Source organism: Erythrolamprus reginae, chromosome 2 (genome assembly GCF_031021105.1).
Source record: "Erythrolamprus reginae isolate rEryReg1 chromosome 2, rEryReg1.hap1, whole genome shotgun sequence".
NCBI classification, from domain to species: Eukaryota; Metazoa; Chordata; class Lepidosauria; order Squamata; family Dipsadidae; genus Erythrolamprus; species Erythrolamprus reginae.
In genome coordinates, this window is record NC_091951.1 from 177938403 (window position 1) to 177962925 (window position 24523).

A 24523-nucleotide genomic window follows, 5' to 3' on the forward strand; every position below is an offset into this window, starting at 1 on the left:
AAGAAAAACTTACGTCAGCTCACAAATATTTGAAGCAAACCACACATTGTAAAAAAAAAAGGAAAACCAGAGGACTCACACAACTTTTTAAATAAAGCGAGATGAGTAGTGTAGAACTTTTAATAAAAGCAGATGTGAGTATCCCATCTGCACATTTCTTTTTGATAGGGAAGGGCAAACTAAACATTTAAAACTGCATATTCATAGGGAAACAGAACTCCTTGGGCTTTTGCTCTACAACAGTGATTCCCAACATGGGGCCCATGCCCCACAGGAAGGGGGGCAATTTGATTTTTAACAGGGGCAACTAGAACCTTGTTTAAACCAAGTTAATGGCCTTAAAGGCTTCCTCCACATGAATTCACTTTTTTAATAGTAAGAATTATATTCTTGATTTAATTGTTTCTTCATTGCTTATTTGATCCCTGTGTCAATCATTAAGTGTTGTACCACATGATTCTTGATAAATCTCTATTTTCTTTTATGTACACAGAGAGCATTTATTTATTTATTTATTTATTTATTGGATTTGTATGCCGCCCCTCTCCAGAGACTCGGGGCGGCTAACAGCGACAATAAAACAGTGTACAATAGTAATTTGGTATTGATGATTAAAAATCAATTAATATAAAAACCAAACATACACACATACATACCATGCATAGAATTGTAAAGGCCTAGGGGGAAAGAGGATCTCAATTCCCTTTTATTTTCTAACATGGCAGAGCTTAGTGCTGGTCCATATTTCAAATTGACACGAGGGCTAATGGAGTCCCAAATTCTGGGCCTGAGCCATTATTTTATTTGTAGAGGTTACATGTCTTGGAGCATTGTCAGTAACTTCTGCTTTCCCCCAAAATGGCTATTGTAACAACACACAGCCATAATCGGAATAACTGGAGAATCTGCCAATTAGTAAATAGAAGACAACAGCTTTGTAGTTAAGAAACCTGTCATGGATGTTGCTCACAGACAGAAATATATCAGCAAGAACTAAAAATGCTACGGGGATGCTAGCAAAATATATAAAAATGAGAATGGTTGCAATTAGGCTTCCTCCAGTTTTGCGAGGCAGTTGGGAATGAAGATAGTAATGATGTATGGAGTACTGTACTCACAAATCACCTCACCTAAAACCATTTGTACAATTCATGGTCCAAGTTGAGATTTCAGTTAGACCTTTCATGAACAATTCGATCTTGAGCATTATGTACTCCTAACTAATGAAGTAATTGAGCTTTTCCAAGGACCATAGGTAATCCTCAATTTAAAGCCAAATGACCGAAGATACGATAGTACTGTACTGAAAAAAGTTGACTTGTGACTGTTTTTCACATGTCCATTGCAGCATTCCTATGGTCATGTGATCAGAATTCAGTTGCTTGGCAACCGGCATGTATTTGACAGTTGCTTCATATTTATTTATTTATTTATTTATTGGATTTGTATGCCGCCCCTTTCCAGAGACTCGGGGAGGCTAACAGCGACAATAAAACAGTGTACAATAGTAATTTGGTATTGATGATTAAAAATCAATTAATATAAAAACCAAACATACATACATACATACCATGCATAGAATTGTAAAGGCCTAGGGGGAAAGAGGATCTCAATTCCCCCATGCCTGGCGGCAGAGGTGGGTTTTTAAGTTGTTTACGAAAGGCAAGGTGGGTGGGGGCAGTTCTAATCTCTGGGGGGAGTTGGTTCCAGAGGGCCGGGGCCACCACAGAGAAGGCTCTTCCCCTGGGTCCCGCCAGGCGACATTGCTTAGTTGACGGGACCCGGAGAAGATCCACTCTGTGGGACCTAACTGGTCGCTGGGATTCGTGCAGCGGAAGGCGGTCCCTGAGGTAATCTGCATATGCACCAAAGTCAAATTCCTTGTGTGTCCAATCACTCTTGGCCAATAAAATAATTCTATTCTAATTCTATATATTGGGGAGGGGGTATGAGGATTTTAGAGCTGCTTAGGTGGGGCATGGGCAAAAAAAGGTTGGGAACCACTGGTCTACAATCTATGGGCAGTGTGTGGATTCTGACAGAATATTTGTAGCAGGGTGACAACGTAAACTGGTATGCGGTTGGCTCAAGCCGCACCCGTCGACGTTTCGTCACCTCGGAGGGGATAAAGCGTGTGTCATCAGTCCCTTTCCGGAGGTTTCATAAATGAAGTGAGGGAACCGTTTATTAAATGGAGGCGAGAGGCGGCGAAACAGCTCAAACCGTAAAAGTCATCCAACTCCCAAGGACAGTTTTCCTGAGGGGAGTTTGTTTGTTTGTTTATTTCGATTTTTTTTAATGTCGCCCTTCTCCTTAGACTCAGGGCGGCTTACAACATCTTAGCAATAGCACTTTTAACAGAGCCAGCATATTGCCCCCACAATCCGGGTCTTCATTTTACCCATCTTATTCCCCACCCCCGAAGTTGCAACTTCAGAATTCAGACGAAGGAGCCAACTTCCCCCACCCCTCTTCAGGATTCAGCGGAACCTCCCCCCCTCCCATCCCTTCGCTCTTCAGGGCCCGCCTTTCTCCCGCCCCCACCCTCTTAAATCCCTCAGCCCTCAAAATTCATCCCCTCCTTCCCGCGTCGGGGCGCATGCGCCACGCTGTTCCTAACGGTACTGAAGGGGTGAGGAAAGGGGCGTCGGCTTTGACCTCTTCTCCGGGGAAGCTAGATGGGCGGGCACTACCCAGGCTCCACCCCCCGTCCTCGTTCGCTACTGCTTTTTCCTCGCGCCGGCGGGCAGTGGAGGCATTCTGGTGGCGGCGGCCGCTGCCTGCTGGAAAGAGCAGGAGCCCCCGGGCGGGCCGCGTGCGTGGTGTGTGCGCGCGTGTGGAGTGGGGTGGGGGGGCGTGGGAAAATGGCGGTCGTGGCAGCCTGGCTGTGGAACGAGCGCTTCTGGCTTCCGGTCAACGTGACTTGGGCAGATTTGGAGCGAGAGAGCCCCGATGGATACCGCACCGGTTACCTTCTGGCGGCGCTCCCGCTGGCCGCCGGCCTTTTGGTCATAAGGCACTTCTTCGAAAGGTAACTATAGGTAGGGAGGTGGGCGGTGGCGGCGGCGGCTCCTCCTCAGAGGACGCCAAGGCCGGGAATGGGATGAGAAGCTGGGTTAGCCGGGGCCCACCGACCTACCCTCCCGGCCCCGCGCGGGGGGGAGTGATGGTTTGGGTCGGGGGGGGGCACGCTTCCGCCCCACAGACCGCCCCTCCCGGTTCCGGTTATGGGGCGGCGGCGGCGCCGACTGACACTCGACTTCCTCCTCTTGGGTCGTCAGCGGTTCGGGCTGAGGCTGGGTTTCTCTCCCTCCCCCGCTTTCCTTCCCGGGACTGCGGAGCGATCATCCCTCCTCCTGTCCTGTCAGTGGATTCGCTCGAGTCGGCCGCGGCTCGGAGGCGGTTGGGGTCTGCGGGTAGCAAAAAATAGCACCCGGAGCTGGTCTTCCGAATGACAAGCTTCCCTCGATGAGATCCGTCGTAAAACCGCGACCGTCGGAAACTTGCTGCTTGCTTCTTGGATTCCCTTCGTTCTGCAAATACGAACCTGGCTTCGTGTTTTGTTCAGTTTCAATATCACGAAGGAAAGAAGGGGGGGTGGGGGTTCGCATCAAAGCTGGCATGTTTGGTCGTAACACTGCACCGATCCTTGAGGGTGAGGATGGGCTGAGAGAAGAAGGCTTGGAGGGGACCCATAGACCTTCATGGTGGGGGGAGTGGGAATTTGAACCCGAGTGCCCCCCCTCCCACACACACAGTGTACTTTGCAACTGTAGACTTTTATGAGCCTTGGTGGCGCAGTGGTTAGAGAGCAGTACTGCAAGCTGCTTCTGCTGACTTCTGGCTGTAGTTTACCAGTTCAAATCACACCAGGCTCAAAGTTGACTCAAACTTCCATCCTTTCGGGGTGGGTAAAATGAGGACCCAGATTGTTGGGTGCAATAGGCTGACTCTGTAAACGCTTAGAGATTTACACACTGTGAAGTAGTGTGTAAGTCTAAGTGCTATTGCTATTGTTGTTTGTCTGGACATTCATTATTGATGGAGATGAAGTTATTTTTTTAAAAAAAGTTTTAGATACCTTGCAGACTAGAAGATGTGCTCCCCCACCCTTCTTCTTGAGTTTATCAGTGTTTTTAAGATTAGATATGTGCTGGAAAAAATCAGGGTGGAAAGGAAATGATTAAGCGGGATAGATACGATGGTTTGGAAGGAGAAAAAAGACTCCTCTAATTTATAAAATGATTTGTTAAAGCTCAAGTTTAACTAAAACTGCAGGCCTTAGATATATTTTCATGAGAGCCGTGATGCTCTGTTTGGGGTTAAGGGTTCTTGTAATTAATTCCTCAAGGGAAGATAGCACATTTTGCTCTCAAGATACAGTACCTGCTGTTCCTGGCCAAGACAGTCATGGGCCTTATAAACCACTTTGTTATGCACACAATTATCCAAAGCTTATAATTGGACTCCTTCTCTTTTCTTCTTCTCAGTCTGAATGTTTGGTTTATGAGATCTGAGACACTTCCCTACCTTTATGTTCTTTCCTGTGTTAGATTATCTAAGGTATGAATTAATTTTGGGAATTATTATTTGTTGAAAACGCCTTGTTCCCGAAATACACATGAAATAAAATGTGCTCGTGACTACTTGAAATTGTGGTTTACATGAGAACATTTATTGGGAAATAGTGATGTGGTATAACGGCATAAACAACGGCTGTAAATGGACTGCTAACTGTAGTTTAAACTGGATTGACAATTCTTTCATTTTCTAGTCTGGGACTGAACATGCATTGTTCTTACATAAAGAATTTGGGCTTTATGTTATTTTTATTAGTGTAAATCAAGCTATAGTTTTAGAAATAGAGCAATAAATATGCAGTACATGCATCCCCCTGGTCATGTGATCAAAATTCAGACACTTGGCAGCTAACTCGTATTTATGACAGTTGCAGTATCCCATGTGATCATCTTTTAGGACCTTCTGACAAGGAAAATCAACGAAGAAGCCAGATTCACTTAACAACCATGTTGCTAACTTGGCTACTGCAATAATTCATTTAACAATTGCAGCAAGAAAGGTAATAAAATGGGGTAAAACACATTTTACAAATGTTTCATTTAGCATCAGAAATGTTCGGCTCAATTGTAGTCACAAGTCAAGGGCTACCTGTTGTTGTAGTTAGCTCTGGCCCAGCTCCTGCCCCAAGCAATGTGGAGGTGGATGTGGGAGAGACATCCACATGCAGCAGGCCTGTTTTGCTTCCAGTAGAATCTGTCTCCTCTGACCAAGGAAGTGTGAGTGACAGGGAAGAGGGGAGTTTGACAGATAGCCCAGGAGGAGATCAATCATCTGTATCTTCCCTGGATTCTGAACAAGAATTAATGACACATCCAGCATGCGTAGAGTGATGCATAGGAGACAACAACTGAAGGATTATTACAAGAGAAAATGAGGCCACCTGTGGTTGGGTGGGGCTGCTGTAATTAGTGCTACAGATAAAAGTGCAGCCTGGTGTGTCGGCCTCATGGCAGTTTATCTGATTCATTGTTTGGTCAAGATCGTGCTTTTTTGCTGTTCAGGATTGTGTGTGTGGACTCTCTGGACTTTAGAATTGGACTCAATTTCCCAGTTATTGGGTGAGCAATTGGATTGCATTTCACCTGTGCCTTGTGTGTACCAGAAAATTCCTTTGACATTTAAAAAGGGAGCTGTTTCTGTTTTTCTGTTTATCGTGTGGTGTGTGTCTTTCTGGACTAATTACCCTGTACTTACGGTTGAAACACACCGGCAGAACACCTGTATTGTAATAACACTTCAATAATACAGCTGTTTCAGTTTTTACAGCAAATTATAGGTAGAAATTTTTAATGTCTTATTTTTATTCATATCAAAAATGTAATATGTATATAGAGAAAATTGGCCTTCCAGGTAAAAGCTTAGAATTCTATTTAGTAGTTTTCTGTTTCTAATGTTTTTCCCCCCGCTCACAAGTAATGTTCCCTCTAATTTTTTTCTGTTGTGGAAGGAAAAGTATAGAGTCTGAGCGGCAGTCCCTTTGGGACTGGGTGGCATAGAAGTCAAAATAAATACTTACATACATACATACATACATACATATTGTACATACATACATACACAAATAAATAAATAAATATAATAAATACCGTATTTTTGGTGTATAAGACACACCCAGATTTTAGAGGAGAAAAACAAGGAAAAAAGTATTCTGAACCAAATGGTATAGTATTATATTGTTTAATAAAATACCAGTGTAGCAGAATACCTTTTACAACCATGTATACTTTTTAAAATCATGTACACTTTTTACAAACTTCAAACTTGACAGCTTCAAGACTTGTGGACTTCAGCTCCCAGAATTCCTCCACCAGTCATGCTACCTTATGAATGGGAGTTGAAGTCCACAAGCCTTAAACTTGCCAGGTTTGAAGACCAAAGTCAAGTTTCACCCAAACCCAGATTATTTGACCCCTATGACAATCATTAAGTGTTGTACCTCAAGATTCTTGACAAGTGTATCTTTTCTTTTATGTACACTGAGAGCATCTGCAACAAAGACAAATTCCTTGTGTGTCCAACCACACTTGGCCAATAAAAGAATTCTATTCTATTCTATTCTATTCTATTCTAAGCAATGTCCCACAAAGCAGAGCAAGAAAGTAGTAAGCCTAAGAAATTAAAGAAAGGAAATGAAGCACTGGTTTATATGTTTCTGCCCTTAGAACAATATGTCTATCATCCAAAAAGATGCTAAAACATCTAGATGAAATATTTTGCTATTAGGCAGTAAATACAGACAACAGAACACTAAAAATCATACTTGAGGAATAGGGGGAAAACACTGCATTAATTAATAAAAATATTTTTGGCATAGAAATTGAAGTGTCAGCAGAATACTCTGGCTGTTTTTATTTTTGACCCTTTTTGCAATTTGTATTAAGAATACATTTTTACAAATAAATATTGAAAAAAATGGAACAGCTTTTAGAATGTTTCATGTAAAAGTTCATATTCTCTGTGAACCTTATTTATACATCTTCTGATTGTATTTTTGTTCATTGATGCATTTGAGGGGAGATGTGCCAGTAGGTCATCTTCATTTGTGTTTATTGAGATTTGGAGGGGGCTGTTGAAGTGAAAGAGACCCCCAAACACACAAAATTTCTCTTAGATCTTGGAACCAATTTGCTGGTTCCTGAGGAAAACACTATATGTAAATGCTTAGGTAAAGAAATCTTGCAAACAAAACTGTAAGCTCTCAACTTCTAATTGCATGTGTATATTGTGAATGGATTTTTCAAATTTAAATGTGTATTGTTATCCATTATGTAGTCAAATGGGTCAGAAAAATCTAGCAAAAATTTTGTCCACTCTAAGAAAAATCTTAGGAATTGGAACACATCTAACTGTAATGTATTTTTCCATATTGCCATTTTGTTGCTTCAAAAAGAATAGTTAGATTGGCAAACTGGAGGAAGAATATATTTCTGCCTTATTTTGCTCCCGTTGTCACCGCCTTTCCTCTCCGCTCCCTCGTCTGTGTGTGTGCATGTATGAGAGAGAGAGAGAGAGAGAGAGAGAGAGAGAGAGAGAGAGAGAGAGAGAGAGAGAGAGACGGGTGTAACTACCTGGACACAAGCGTCAGGTGCCACTTTCAAAGCCTCCTGCATGATCGATTCTCTCTCTGAGAGCCCTGTTTCCCCCTGCCCCGCACACACCCCTTTCAGCCTGCGCTCCAAAAGCACTTGGCACTCTTCTCTCGGGTGGGAAGAACAGAGCCACAAACGCTGCCTTCAAGCTCTGTGCAGGGCGGCCACAGGCGCTTCCAGTACTCTTCGGCCAGGCAAAAGACGTGGCGGCAGAAGTTCTCAGGCGTCCGGCTGGGGGCTTGAGAACCCTGGGCATCCAGCCCTCGTGCAGCGCCTCCAGGTGCTCCTCCTTGCCCTGGATCAGCAGCACCTGCTCGTCGATCCAGCCCAGGAAGAAGGTATCGGCAGCAGGGGGGTGGAAGAGGAGGTGGTGGAAGCAAGGTGCTTGCGGCCCCCACCACCATCCCCGGCAGCACAAGGGGAGCACGGTGGTCGGGAGATTGCTGTTGGGCAGCAGGGGCCCGCTGACGTCATGCCCTGCACCGGCCTGCAAAGCTAGCTGCCCGGGGAAGCGGTGTGTTTGAAAAATGCACGTTTGAAAAGCGTGCGGCTTCCCTGGGCGGGCTGCTTTGCAGGTCAGCGCAGGGCTTGACATCAGCGGGCCCCTGCTGCCCTGACAGCAAGCTCCCGACCGCAGTGCTCGTCTAGTGCCATGAGGGGGGGTAGCTGTAAGCCCCTCACCTCCACCGCCTCCTCTTCCACCACCCCGCTGCCTGAGCCCGTTTACAAGGTGCTTGTGGAAGTTCTGCTGGAAGAACCTTTTGCAAAAGGTAGGCGATCGGCTCCTGCGCAGGGTTGAAAAACTGTGCTGAAGGCCGTTGGTAAGTGCGCCATGGTGAACTGCGCACCTTAGTGGGAACGTTGCTCACAAGAATGATCTATGGCTGTGATGTGATGTTTTACATACTGTCATATTCCTCATTAAATTAGATCTTGTCCAGTAAGGAAAAATACAAAATGTTAGTTGTTCTTAACTTATTATGAAGAACAGGGAGGTAATGCATTGCCCAACTGGGAGCAAAACATTACATCTGTATAATGACCTTAACTTCCTTAGGAAATGAGGAAACTTCCATTTCTGTGGGGAAGTTAATACAGATGGGTATTTTCATAAACATCTGTGCTGATCATAATTGTTAGTGCCATGAAGTGTACTGCTATTATAGTATTTAAAATTTCTTCACTTAGGATATTCAATTAGTGATCAGCCTTCAGTTCAGCCTATAATTTAAAATTTTTAAGAGATTCCTAAGAGAAACATATAAACATAGATTGACTACTTATCTAGTAAAACTAAATAATTTACCATATTACAGACACCTCCAGGAATATCAACCCTATTGCACACTTTAGTGTCTTTGGCAAATAGGCAAATCTTCCCTACCAAACCTTCCTCTATGTCACTCACAGAGATATTAAAAAGAATAGGACCCAGAACAGACCCTTGTGGCCATAGTTCCCTCTAAGCTGAGCAGTGACAATCGCTCACTTAAAAATCATCAACTCAGAGTTTTCCAAACCTGCCCAGAAGCCGAGAGGGAAAGAGTGAGAGGGAAGGAGAGAGAGAGGAAGAGAGGAAGAGAGAGAAACAGATAGAAAAAAGAGAGGAAGGAAAAGAGAAAGAAAAAGAATGGGAGTAAGGAAGAGAGAAAGAAAATCAAAATCTAGTTTGAAACTAGCTCAACTATTTAAGTGGCATATTGATATTGATAGAGTTGCCCTATTATGAGCTCACTTTTATAGACACACAGTACAGTATTTTATTTTGAAATTCTCTGAGGCAAAACAGGGTTTTTTATTTATTCGTTTGTTTGTTTATTTATTTATTTATTTATGTATTATTTCTGTGCCACCCAGTCCCGAAGGGACTGCCGCTCAGACACTATACTTTTCCGCCCACCCCCCAAAAAAATTAGAGGGAACACTGCAAGTTGTGGCACACTGCTTGTAACAAGTCTCTGCTCAGAATACTTGCCATTAACAACAACCCTCTGATGTCTACGCTTCAACCAGCCGCAAATCCACTGAACTATCCAGGGATTAAATCCAATCTTTACTAATTTATTTATCAGCTCTTTATGTGGAACCGTATCAAAGGCTTTGCTGAAGTTCAGATAGGCAATATCCACGGCACCAACTTCATCCAACACCTTTGTGACATAGTCAAAAAATCAGTGAGATTAGTCTGTCATGATTTGCCCTCAGTAAAGCCATGCTGGTTTGGGTTCAATAAGTTATTCTTTTTTAGGTGCTGATTTATCCTCTTTTTGAGTAGAGTCTCCATCATTTTAACTATAATTGATGTCAAGCTAACTGGCCTGTAGTTACCAGCTTCTTCTCTACTGCCCTTCTTGTGGACAGGCGCAATACTAGCCATTCTCCAATCACCTTCTGAAACAGCCGGGGGGCTTCTCGGCATTCTCCCAAACGCCGAACCCGGATGTTCAGGTTCAGGTTTGGGTTCCGAAGGCCGTTGAGAAGCACCCGGCTGTTTCAGAAGGTTACAGCCGGGCGGCGGCACACAGCGGAGCGCCGTTTTTGCGATTGGCGGCGGCGTTTTCGGCTGATCTGGAGGCTAGAAAGAAGGTGGGGAATCCCAAAAGGGAATTCCATAGGTGGAGCTTTGACGTCACGAAGACGTCCGACTACCATATTTTGCAGAGTATAAGACACAGAGGAGTATAAGACACACCTTGGTTTTAGCGGAGGAAAACAAGGAAAAAACAAATCTCCCTCTGTCTCCCAGCAATTTCCCTCTCAACAATCACCAGACAGCACAGATGTTATACACTGTCTGCTTTGTTTTTTTGTGCATGTGTGTCTGACCCATAGAAATAGCAAAGAATTGGCAAAATGTACATTATTTATTTATTTATTTATTAGATTTGTAATTCCTTTCTGGACAAGGAGACTACTTGAGGTCACCCACAAGTATGCCATATAGTGTTCCTCATAAGGGAACTACAAGACAACAATCCAATCTGATGGATTTAGAGTACTAAGAGATGAGGGAAAGCATATTTCATTCAAATTGCAGTTGGCACGTTTCAGAAGGTCAATGGATTCACATACTGTAGTTCCTTTTCTAATCACTTTCGGAAATTATTGGTTAACTTTCTTTTAGGTATTAGAAATCTGTTTACTGACAAGTTTGAATTACCAAGTGAGTTTCCTTCAATCCTTACGAAGGGAAGTTTTAAATGCACATTTAAGGACTTAAATTCTTCGGAATAAACAACAAAAGTATAATTAAAACTTTGATTTTGAAACGTTAAAAAGCAGACTAGGTTGAGACATATTTAAAATGAGATTTTGGAATTATAAGAAACCTTCCCATGTCAAAGAATTATCCTTTGAATTCTTTTTTTAAAACCATGGTAGGATGAGATTTTGGAGGTTAGACAGGAGAGGGAACCAGAATGAGCTAAGGTTACAACTGAGGGAGAACAACATTTGAATTTGACTTACAAATACAGAATGGAGCAAAATATCACAATGAACCCAGAAGTTAACTTTAATAGTGACTCCCTCTATAGATAGACTATGTTTAAAAGATGTTATAGAAGAGGAACAACTTTGAATAGAATAGAATAGAATAGAATAGAATAGAATTTTTATTGGCCAAGTGTGATTGGACACACAAGGAATTTGTCTTGGTGCATATGCTCTCAGCGTACATAAATAAAATATACATTTGTCAAGAATCATATGGTACAACAATGATTGGGCAAGTCTGAGATTAATCTGAAAGTGGACTTAAAAATGACAGGTAACAAGAATAATATGGAAAAGGGTGCTACATTAGATTGACAAATGAAACCAGTTGATGTCTCAATAATTAAAATAATAAACCAAAAGAATGACCCGGATAACTTTCCTATATTGGCATTAGAAAAGAAACTTATTAAAGGTTTGAAGAATTTTATGAGAAGGAACAAAACATTTAAAAAACCACCCAAGTTCTAGAACACTATTTGAAAGCTTTAAGGATCAAAACTTTTAAAAGTAAAAAGGAATATAAAGTTGGCTTATTTGATGAAAATTAAAAATAGACATTTCATTATTTTTCTTTCTATTTTTTCTTTTCTACCCTGTTTTTTCCAGAATAAGACATCCCCTGATAAAAGCCCAATCAGGCTTTTGAGTGCATGACAATAAGGCCAAGCGCTTATTTCAGGGTTCAAAAAAATATAAGGGTCTTATTTTCAGGGAAACATGGTATATTTCTTTTTTACTTTGAAATTTTATCTTTTTAATTTTAGTACTATAAAAAAGATGTACTACTTCATAGATTGGCTTTTATTTTTTAAGTTTTTCACTGTTCTTTTTTGAGGATTTCATCCAGCCAAAATTTTCTTAGCCTTCCCTTCCCCCCTTCTTCTCCCCCCCCTATATTTCTTTGGAATTCAGACCATTGTCAGCGACATATTAATCAACATATTTCTTCATAGCGTTCCCTTTTTATCTAATCAATTTTCATTCATTGCCCATTCATATTCTTGTTTTATCTCTCACACTGCTTAAATATTCTATTATCCACTGCATTCAGTTTATCAGGGAAGATGGAGAATTAATAAATCAGTCATAGGCATGGTTTGTGAAGGGATAACAACATAGAAACATAGAAGTCTGACGGCAGAAAAAGACCTCATGGTCCATCTAGTCTGCCCTTATACTATTTTCTGTATTTTATCTTAGGATGGATATATGTTTATCCCAGGCATGTTTAAATTCAGTTACTGTGGATTTACCAACCACGTCTGCTGGAAGTTCCAAGGATCTACTACTCTTTCAGTAAAATAATATTTTCTCATGTTGCTTTTGATCTTTCCCCCAACTAACTTCAGATTGTGTCCCCTTGTTCTTGTGTTCACTTTCCTATTAAAAACACTTCCCTCCTGGACCTTATTTAACCCTTTAACATATTTAAATGTTTCGATCATGTTCCCCCTTTTCCTCCTGTCCTCCAGACTATACAGATTGAATTCATTAAGTCTTTCCTGATACGTTTTATGCTTAAGACCTTCCACCATTCTTGTAGCCCGTCTTTGGACCCGTTCAATTTTGTCAATATCTTTTTGTAGGTGAGGTCTCCAAGAGGTCTACAACACCAAGATTCCTCCAAAAGGAAAGGAGATAACCAGTTAATGGGGCAGAGAAGCAGGAAAATGTAACATAAATGTCCAATCCTCTTAGGAGGGTTATTATATTTTTCAGTTACTGAATAAATCCCAGGGCCTCATTGTTGATGTTTTTAGACTCAGGAAGAATAACATTCAGTGATTAAGAGAATCATCTCTGAAGATTCTGCAAAGGCTCTTGACAAATATTTCTTCCTGTAGATCCATGTGGAAACAAGTGACACCACCTTGAAGACACTTCAAGGCACTGATACATTGGGCAGGAAGATAAACACAAGATGTATTTAATTTATTCCACCCTGCAAAATAATAGGATTCAGGAAGAAAAATTGGAAACAACTGATTATGGAGATGATGCCCATATAAATAGTTTGGGTTTTTTGAGGAAATGTATTTCTGAAATGTGGAATTCCAGGCAAAATCTTATTTTGGAGGTGGGCAGAAATGGGATTTTAAAACAACTCTGTGGTGTTGGGCACGTTTTCTTTTAAGTATTTTTTGTTTGTTGTTAATTTAGTAAATAAACCAATTACAAAAAACTAAAAAAAACACACCAACCCTGTGGGAGAGGGGGGGGAGGGATGCTGGATATCAGAATAGTGTCAAGAATCGGGACTTGGAAAAATAAGCAACGTATAGAGGCTTTGAAAAAGGAGCTTGTAAGCAGAAGAAGGAATAGTCCAGTTATATGATCCAAAGATTCCTTGTTTTTATACAAATTCACAGGGCACGAAGAACAAACAAGGTCTATATGTCTTAGTGCAGAGAAACAAATATGTTTTAGCAGGTACAGTATTATTGAAAGCAAGTGGGATAAATTTCAAGAGTGGACTACAAGAACTTGGAGTATATTTTATTCACGAAGAATAGGATCAAAAGAGAGGAATAGCTATCTATGAAAGAACAGTGCATCTGTGTTAATTGCAATCAAGACAACTCTCACTAGCTTGCAATCTATATGTTCAAAAATTAAAACATCCACAATTAGGTTAAAGTCAATCAAAAATATAATAAGGGCAGCAGTAAGGATTACCCCAGTTCTCACTTTAAAGCAGCAGAAACTAAAAGCAAAAAGCAAGAGGACATTGGGTATATCTTAAAGAAAGGAATGGAATGTGTTTTGAAACTGCAGCATGAGCTAAATATTAAGTTACATTTGGATGCTCTCTTTTATCTTGCAGACACAATTTTATAGTTTAAATGCCCTACATAGTTTTGGATACAACTGCTTAACTTCCCACTACCAATAGCATTGTTATAGAGCACATTACTTGGAAAGGCTATTTATGGTATTTCTCTCCTCTTGCCCATGAAGGTGAAGAGAATTGTCTTTAAAACTCTTGTTTTAGACAGGAAATTTAAAATTATTGTTACACTATATATCATAGCTGTCAAGTCGACAGTGTGATGAATTGAAGGATTATTAATTAATGATTAGGTGTAAGTGGTGGTTCATAACATTTAAACCAAATAATTTAGGCTTTAGAAAAGTTGGGTTTCATGTTTTAAAATCTTTAGAAATAAAACATTCTGAAATTTTAACATTTTGAATTTCATGTGGGTGAGTGATATCCAGTTTGTAATTGAGAATGTTTAAATGTTCATGTTATCTTTTCACAATATTGGTAGTATTTTGTGTATGATGGTTTCTCTGGAATTGGGTCCCCAGGTTTCTTGCCAAACCCTGTGCTGTGCATTTTGACATTCAAGACAGTGGACCTCGCAGAGCTCAACCCAATGCAATTTTAGAAAAAGTGTTTCTATCCATCACAAAAGTAAGCGAGAAGTCAAATTGTTCTGAAATGTTATTTTGCATACTACTTTAGTTCCTTTGGGTAATGCTATGGTATAAAATAGTTCGGTATTCTTTTCTTATTGTTGAATTGTAGTAGTATGAAAGAAATATATAAGCTTTTAAATTATTCTTTTGTTTTTGTTATTGCCTATTCCATGCCCTCCCTCAATCTCAGATTCATATTGTATCTGTACATTGTAAGAGACCAATAAATAATAACTAATTATTCTTAAACCAATGATTTTTAGCTGCATTAGATAAGAGGGGTCTTCCTGCTTATGTGGAACCTGCAAATACAGTCAGTGCTTCTTTTGCACATCTATAGTCTTTATACTTTTTATTTATGCTATATATCATTGCCGGTGCTGCGGTGTGTCATTTTTATTTAGTAGAGAAATAAGATTTTTACCTAGTACGATAAGAGACTTGTAACCCTCCTCCACAGACACCCCAAAAACAAAATCCTCATAACTCTGCTTGAGCTTTGCATCCAGATTTTGCTGAGAAAATTGCAGGTAGAGTAATCAGAATGATTTACTTGGAGAAGTGTCTGTAATTGTGGAGAAAAGACCTCAGCAGTACTGAATATATAGATAGCCCTTGACTTATAACTATCAGTTTGGTGCCTGTTCAAAGTTACAGCAGCACTGAAAAATGTGACTTATGACCATTTTTCATACTTACAACCATTGCAGCATCCCCATGATCATGTGATCAAAATGTGGATGCTTGGCAACTGGTTCATATTTATGATGGTTGCCTGTCCCAGGTCATGTAATCACCTTTTGTGACCTTTTGACACACAGAGTCAATGGGAAAGTCATATTCACTTTACAATAGTGTCACTAACTTAACTATTGCAGTGATTCACTTATTGTGGCAAGAAAAGTCATTAAATAGGGCATAATTCACTGAATAACTGTCTCACTTAGCAACAAAATTTTTGGCCTCAATTGTCCTAAGTTGAGGACTACCTATATTTGAACATAGTTGGAACTTTTTCCGGTACAATTTTGCAAGGACTTTATTTGTTGAGTATTTCCTCTGTTTGCCTTTCCTAGCAAATCACAGAGTTTCAGATAATAACCAGCAGATTGCGGAGTGAATTTTATTTTATTTATTACTTAGATTTGTATGCCGCCCCTCTCCGAAGACTCGGGGCGGCATACAATGACAATTGGGCAAAAATTGGAAGCTTTATTCTTATCAAATGTTCACAAGAGTTTTGCTCAAAGCAAAAAAACACCCCACCCTCTTTTTATATCTGTTTGTTCATCTCCTAGTGTCCAGATGCAAGACGGTTAGAAGGTTTGTCAAAACAACTAGATTGGGATGTCCGAAAAATCCAGCGCTGGTTTCGTCACCGGAGGAACCAGGATAAACCAAGCACCCTTAGAAAGTTTTGTGAGAGCATGTAGGTTTGTGTAGAATTCAAATTTGAAGAATTCAAATATCAAATAGAATTTCAGATTTTAGAATTAGTAATGCATAATATAAAAATAATATCCTTATCACATTTATACTGGTAGGGATACCTAGAGTGGTAAGGACCCACTCAACAGAAAGAACTGTTGAAGACGCAATCCTATATCTTGATCTCTCTCACATTATCCAAACTCTGTATATCTTAGTTAATGCTATCTTTTCTGAGTTATTCAGTAGAATTTACAGCTATAAAAACATCTATCTTTTTCTTTGCAGGAATTATGTCTTTTATCAAGCTACCTTTTTACTGTCTGGAGTTATTTTCCTAAGCATTCACTTGACTTTTTTATAGACTCTTGTCTCTGATCTTTTCTGTCGTACTTAAATTTATTTTCTCACTTTTTTAATGCATGGCTTGTATCACTATAGTATCTGACCATTTTGCCTTCCTGCCTGTACTTCTATGGCTTCTGCCTCTCTTCCTCAATGACTACTTCCCCAAGATATATACCATAGGTGAGTGGGACTGTTATTTGACCTCCATCTTCTGTGCACTATAGAAATTTGTTTGATAAATAATAAGAGTTTTCAAAAACTAAAGACATTTTGAATCTGAAATTTTGATTGGGCAACATTCCTCTTAGCATGAAAATAGATTTACTTTCTTACAATGTGTTTTGGCTCTTATTAGATCAATATTTGTATGCCATATATCCTTGTTTTTTAATTCTAGGTGGAGGCTTACATATTATTTATGTGTTTTTCCATATGGACTCAGATTTCTTTGGTCGGTGAGTATGTTGGACATCTTCAAATTATACTAAATGAAATGATAATGCTTTATTATGAAATGATAATAATTTAATTGCAGGAGTTGATGCTTGGTGCTTTTCCCTAGTATTTATTCAGTTTTTATTTAATTGTCTTAACAGAACTGGAAAAGTAGCTTTCAATTATGCTTTGTCATAGAAATTCATTTACATTTTTTATTTAGAACCAGAAGGACTTGTTTGAGATTTGCAGCACATTATTCCTTACAAATCTATATCACTCAAACATATAGATTTCCCAGTGTCTTGTATGAATGTATCTGTATGTAATTCAGTTATTAAAGCATTATACTTATATATTGCTTTTTGGTAGCTTAAAGAAAATGCTGAGTTTAGATATAATTTATCATATAAATATATTAAAATTTGGTGAAAATATCATTGCTGTCTGATTATGGGAGATGTCATACCTTTAAAATCTGATGTTTATTGGTAGGGCTATATGGATAATTTAAAGGAAATAGGTAACTTGATATTTAAGTATAAGAAAACATTTCCAATCTGAGTTAAACCAAGAAATCAAAATATCTTTCTGAAGCAACCATTTAGTTGTTAAAATCCTGCTGATAAAAGTACTCTATTACTCTATTTTTCTTTTTATTGTAGTCACCCTGGTTTTGGGATACACGACAATGCTGGTATAACTATCCTTATCAGGTATACATTTTCTTTAATAATATTTGTAGCAGTGCTAATGTAGTAATGCTAATTTAATGTTTTTATATTGTTTTTATGGTGTTGTGAACTGCTGTCCTCATTTGATCATGAGATGGGTGGCATATAAATTAAATTAATACATAATTTATAGGATAATTTGGTTTAGGTGCTGTGGATTTTGTGCTGACTAAATATGTCACTTCCAACATTTCCCCTCCTAATAAAATTCTGAGCTACTACTGTATCACTGCAGCATTGATAGATACTGAGCTTCATGATTGAAAAGGTTTAACAAACCACCTATATTCCTTTGCAAGATCTGTGGTTGCTGCTACTCCATTAAGTAGGATGTCGTGAAATAGTTGCAGTATACCATGATGCTTGGTCACATTAATTTGGACATACTTAATTTTAAAATACATGTGGCTTATTATCTGTAATGAAAGGAGGGGAAGGAGATCCATGTCATCTCAACAGAAGATTAATTCAATCCTGAAATATATCTTTAAATCTAGACCATGTGGAAATTGATTGCTCCGTCTTCTAATTTTAGACTGTAATTTTTTAAGAAAAACATTTTATTTTATTTTTTAAAAATGGCAACATATGCAGATTGTTATTATTTGGGGGGGGGGGGGGTGTATTGTCACTGTAAGAAATTTGAGATCTCTTTAACTTAACATGATTCGTTGTCCAGCCACACCTTTCTTTTAGTTTTGTGTTATGGTATACACCGTGTACACAATTATTCAGCAAATGTTTTTACCATATCATTCTTTGTATGCATATTTTCTACTTCCAAGCTATATAAACGTAAATGCTTAGTGAATATAAGCAGATCAGGTGATATGTATTTGTGTAATGGGGTGTGTGATCTAAAGAGATCAACATCCTATATCAAGGTATGCATAATTATTAGGCAGCTTTTTCCCCACTTTTATTATTATAAGTAAGCACACTTAATATTCTTTCCTCCTATTTTTTCTGTAACAATCCTTAGACAACTGACCCCAAACCACCCTGATGTTTTTTCATGCCTAAAGTGTGATTAGAACTCAGTTTCCTGGTTTCTGGCCTGTTGGGCCAATCTATGTTGAACGAGCCATGTAAACAAGATTACTTTTCTGTTTTTCAGCCCATAACATCTGACATTTTTTACTATTATGTCTTCGAACTGGCCTATTACACGTCTCTTATGTATTCACAGTTTACGGATATTAAGCGAAAGGTAAGAAACAAGTTTTTTTCTAAGTGCCTATAGGAATCTTTTTTAGTTAGTTGGGTTGAAAAAAATCTGACAATAATAATAGAACTACAGCAGTTTGTCCTTGATTAAATGCAATAAAAGGTTACATCACAATTCAGAAGGTTAAAATATCTCAATTTGGCTAAAGCAGTAATTCTAAAAGTTATATCTGGAGTATTCGGCTGTGTTACTAAATAAATTGCTTAATTGTTTTTCAGAAAAATGTCTGTTACTGTAGATGTTTTAATGTTTTAAAAAATATTCAATTTATTTCTTGTAGCTTGGTCTCGGATTCTACCCATCATATATTGTCTTACCTTGTCCCACCGTGCCATCAGTTGTCTCAATTCAGTTTCATTATCCAAATTTATCCTTTTATCCATAATTTCAAATTGAATATGGTCCACCATGTACCTATACCAATTTTGCATTGTCCATTTTGTCGCATCCTTCCAACCCAAAACTATTACCGCCTGAGTGCTTTCTATTGCTACTTGTTTTATTTCTCTAAATTCTCCCATCGCATTGCTTTTAACTAATACTGCCATTTCCTTAGTGATTGTCCATTGTATGTTTAGCATTCTATTAATAACCTCTTGCACTTTTTGCCAAAATTCCTGCACTATCAGGCATTCCCAAAACATATGCATAAACACTCCTTTATCTTGACACCCATGCCAACAAATACCCCTGACATTCTGCTGAAAGTGTGCGAGTTGAATGGGAGTATAATACCAATTATATAATATTTTCCTTCTCATTTCCCTAATTCTTGTATTTTTAATTTTCCTTATATTTTCTACTATATTTTCCATCTCTTGTACCTCTACTTGTATCTCATTTTGCCACCATTTGGTCCGTCCTTCAATCATGTCCCCGTCTGACTGTACTAGCAACTTATATATATTGGTTGCTTGCGCCTTTATACCATCACTTTTTTCTCTTATTATTTTCTCTAACCCTGTCTCCTCCCTCTATAGTACTTCTTTATTCTCCCTTTCGTTAAGATATTTACATATTGCATTTATTTGTAGCCATCTTCCCTTACCTAACCACCATTCTATACGGTTTCTACTTGGCCTGCCATCCTTCTCATATAACTGTTCTATCTTAGTTATCCCTCTTCCCTTCAACTCTCCTATAACCCTATTTAAATTTGTTTCATTATCTCTATTTATTACATAAAGCGATGACAGTTTAGATTTATATAATCCTATTTTCCCCTGCCATTTTTTCCAAATCTCCATAGTCCCTTTCATGGGACCTATTAATTTACCTAAATCACTCCTGGTCCACTTTGTAAAAATTAATTCTCTATTCTTCATCCCGTTTATCCAATTTCACCCATTTGTTTTCACATAACTGCAACTCCATTAACCTTTCCATTTGAAAAGCTTCCCTATACAGCTCCAAACAAGGAACTCCTCGTCCCCCCCCCCTCTTTTTCGTTCACAATTAACCACTTTTTCCTTATTCTTGGTCTCTTATCTTCTTCAATCCAATAATTAAGTTTTTTGTCCCACTCTTTAAACTTAAATGCTGATAGCCCCCCCCGCCCCGCCCCCCCCCCCCCGCCCACCCCCCCCCCCCCGGACCGCACCTGAAATAGATACATCGTTTTGGGAGCGATCATCATTTTTAAAGCTCTTATTTTAGAGAGTCTCCTTAGCTTTTTCTCTTTCCAGCTCCTCATCTGTTTCAACATTTTCCTCCATATTAATCTATAATTCGCCTCCTCAATTTTTGCTGGGTTTTTCAATAACCAGATTCCCAAATATTTAATTTTTTTTAGTCCTAATTTCAACCCTGATTCTTTCCTAATTTCTATCTGCTCTCTCGGACCTGTATTTAAACACATAATCTCTGATTTTTCCATATTAACCGACAGTCCTGATTCCTGTTTAAACTCTTGTAAAATATTTGTTATACCTTTAATCATCCCCATGGGGGTCTTGGTCAATATAATTGCATCATCTGCAAATAAATTTATTTTCATTTCTAATTCCCGTATTCTATATCCTGCCCAGGTGTTATCTTGTCTTTTAAGATTTATTGTACTCACATATCACTCTCTCGTTATAGCGTCTTTGTCTTTGCTTAAAACCATAAATCTTTAAATTCTCTTTGATGTCCGTAGATTCCTGTTCCTCTTGTTCTTCTTCAAGAAGGATTTATAATATTTTTAAGGGAGAGAATTCCCTTTACATAATATATTAGTTCGGAGCTAGAGGTGAAGCCCCTAGAATTCAAATCGGCACATGCGCAATCGGAAACAGCATAGTTTCTTAACATAATTGAGTAACTTAAGAATTGGAAACCAGCTTTCTGTCATTATTCCAATTAACACCTGAGATATAAATCAGAATCCGAGGCTTGGCCTTCCTCTAAGCTCCAATTTATTAACAGAGTCGTGTTGACACGAACTGTAGAAACCTGAATCTAGGTTCCCCTAGGGTTTCCACCCAGTTTAAGTTCATCCTTTCTCCCCACACCCACAAGTTCATTACATGGACCACTCTGGTTCTCCCGATGTCCACAACCTTCTCATTGACCTCCGAGCAGGTGCTGAACAAAGGATGACTTTGAATATCTGGAAGAAATTTGTTGTGGTTTGTATTCTTCCTCCTCATACAATCACCTCTCCTAAATTCCCACAGTACTATTACATTCTAGCTTGTGGCAGGCCAAAGTCTCCAACTCAAACGATGGCTTTGGCCTGACACTTGGTAAATAGTCTTATTTTGAAAGTATATTTTTGTGCCATTCAGCAGTTAGTACACCATAAAACTTTTCCATACTTGGGCTATCCTGAATGCTTATTTTTGTCAGAGTACATTAATCCCTTGATTATTATTTCTCTCCTGTTTCAGGATTTCTTCATAATGTTTGTCCATCATGTGGCTACTGTTGGACTCTTTACCTTCTCCTACATAAACCACATGGTGCGAGCAGGTACTTTGGTCATATGTCTCCATGATTCAGCAGATATATTTTTAGAAGTGAGTACTCTATGTTTTATTTAATATTATAATTGAGTCTACAGTATTTATTTCCTTATCATTAATTTTGGTGGGATTTTTCCCCTGACCAAAAAAAAAAAAGATTAAAACAATGTGTTATACTATCTATACATAGCATGATGATTTCTAAATAGTCCATTTAAGTCAACAGTTGTTTCTTAAAACCAGTGCCCTTTAGAAATCATTTGTGAATGGTCTAGTGGTTAAGGCACCAGCTAGAAAACCGGAGATCATGAGTTCAAGTGCTACTTTAGCCATGAAGGCCAGCTGGGTGATCTTGGGCCAGTCACTCTCTTAGTCCAACCCATCTCACAGGGTTGTTGTTATGGAGAAAATAGGAGGAAGATGTATTGAGTATGTTCATCACTTTGGGTTGTTTGTAAAAATAATAAAGATGGGATATGAATAGATAATCTTCTAAACATGCTTGGATGTCCCTTCATGTCAATTAACGGCAAACACTTTGACATATAAGGAGCATTTGTTTGGAATACATACTATCACTGCGGTCCTCATTTAGCCACAGCTTCATTTAACAATCCTTTGCAGTGATAAAAAGGCAATTTGACAACCAGTCCTCGCATTTATGGCCTTTGCAGGTCTGTAAAGCAAAAGAAAGCAGAGCTAAAATGATAAGCACAGTCATGCTTTCACTTAATGACAAGTTGCCAGTCCAATTATGGTTGCTAAACAAGGCTTGCCTATACTAGTAACTGATGCTGCCTGAAACTTCTCAATTTAAGAGGCTGTTATTTGAGAGTTCTTGATCTTTGCCATAGTTGTTTTCTATTAATTCTTCCTGAACCTGTATTTTGAAAATAAAGAATATTGGTCTATTTTTTCTAAAGAAAATCAGATTCACGGTTACTTTTTCTCTGATTAAAAAAAAAGATACCTAGTCAGTAGAATCTGTTTTCTAAATGATAATTTTGTTAGATGGGCAGCTAGAATTGTTTTAATGCTTTCTGTTTTTCCAAGCTTGCAAAATTGTTCAACTATGCGAAGTATCAGCGACTCTGTGATGCCACATTTGTATTATTTGCTGTGGTGTTTCTTATTACCCGCTTGGGGATTTTTCCTATTTGGTAAGTATGATGAGGGACACCCAGCTGTAAATTATGTACATTAAAAAGATTAAGGAAGTGGTTTGGTACAGACGTAATAGGGCAGTGTTCTCAGAAGTAGAAATAGTATATAGTTAATTTACCGGTAATTGTAAATGTTTTTATTTTGTGAAGCATAACAAATGGAAAATAATATGTCAATAATGGTTCGATTAAAATTAAACTTGATCCTGAAAGTAAACTAAATTTTAAGGGAAATTAGTAGGCTTAAACAAAATAAATAAATAAATAAATTTTAAGGGAATATATATATAAAAATCAATAAAATATTCATAAAAATTAGCCCAATAATACTAAATCAAAGCTGTATAGAAAGTTGTCTTCTCAGTTTTCAAAAAGAAAAGCATTTCAAACAATCAAGGATACATCTCTTAACTTCAGTCTTTAACATCAGTGTAAAATTCTTTCCATCTACGTAGGATAATTCTCTTTATTGAAACCTAAGCTTGATAAATCCAAAGTTCTTCAAAAAAAGGTTGAATTCAATAATTCTGGAGTATAATTCAGCATCACATATATAACTACTATATACTATATTTCCAGTACATTGATTGCCAGAAGAGAGTCTTGGACAGGGCCAAATCATGTGGTCAAATGTCATCAAACATCTTACAGTGTTAAAACAAACTCACTTTAAAAAACATATTTGTGGCGTCCAATAAACACAAAGTTTTCTGAAAAATTGATTTCGGATCTTTGTCACAAGAAGTCCTATTTTTCATTTTTTTTTAATTGACACCCATTGATTTTGGAACTGAATATTCCAATTCCAATATTCCAATTACTTATTTCACATATAAACATTACTAATATTATCTTTTCATCTTTTACAGAAAATTTTAATAGCTTTATACTATTACCTAGGGGCATGTGGGATCTGTGAAGGTTACTAATTCCTGAATTAATTGAATACCGCTTGTTGGTTTCTTCCTGATTTTTTTACTGTATTGTTTCAAGAATTCCACTTGGCCTTGATTAAGTCTTACAGGAATCCCTATAATTTGTGAGCCAAAGGGAAAAAGGGAAAAATGTTCCTTTGAGGCTTGCTATGAGTCATCTCAGGCTGCAGAGTCACTCCAGAAGGCCTGATGAGATTTTTCCTCTTTTATCACTTTTCCAGTCTCATTGGTTTTGTAGTTTCATGGTTATCATAAAGTTCAGTGATGATGTGATACCATTCTGAGTAAAAGGAGTAAGGAAAACGGGCCAGTAAGTTTTGGAACTTGATATGTGCTACACATTTAAGTAGATCCAATACATTTTCTGGTAAAAAGAGAATTAGTGCCTTCTGTGAATTTAACGAATAATTAAATACTTAATAATTTTGAGTTCATTAATAGATATAGAATCCATAAGCCCTTAGATGACCCCATAAGACAGATGTTTCAGTTATTGCTCTGATGGATTTTCTATTGTTGATTATAGCTAGAATGTTAGCCATGTGATCAGATGAATGTGTACTTTTGTCCTTGTTTCTAGTAATAGTTTTACAGGTAATTTTCAACTTATGACCATTCATTCAGCAACCATTCAAAATTATGAAGGCACTAAATGAAAGTGCCTACAACATCTGCCTGAAGATCATATGAACAAAATTCTGACCCCTGGCAATCTT

At 38.3% G+C, this 24523-nt stretch overlaps 1 protein-coding gene across 2 annotated transcripts in view; it reads left to right on the plus strand.

Annotated features, from left to right (window-relative positions):
* The first annotated feature begins 2592 nt into the window (after nucleotides 1-2592).
* The window catches only part of CERS5 (ceramide synthase 5), a 33501-nt gene continuing 11570 nt past the window's right edge, over nucleotides 2593-24523 (plus strand). The window contains exons 1-8 of one of the 2 annotated variants that reach the window (XM_070740532.1): nucleotides 2593-3031; nucleotides 14481-14586; nucleotides 15890-16020; nucleotides 16765-16822; nucleotides 17468-17518; nucleotides 18654-18746; nucleotides 21635-21763; nucleotides 22763-22869. In XM_070740532.1, the coding sequence (XP_070596633.1) occupies nucleotides 2679-3031; nucleotides 14481-14586; nucleotides 15890-16020; nucleotides 16765-16822; nucleotides 17468-17518; nucleotides 18654-18746; nucleotides 21635-21763; nucleotides 22763-22869 (1028 nt within the window). In that variant the 5' untranslated portion in view covers nucleotides 2593-2678. The remainder of the gene's footprint in view (nucleotides 3032-14480; nucleotides 14587-15889; nucleotides 16021-16764; nucleotides 16823-17467; nucleotides 17519-18653; nucleotides 18747-21634; nucleotides 21764-22762; nucleotides 22870-24523) is intronic. The other variant, XM_070740531.1, reaches the window with a different exon arrangement.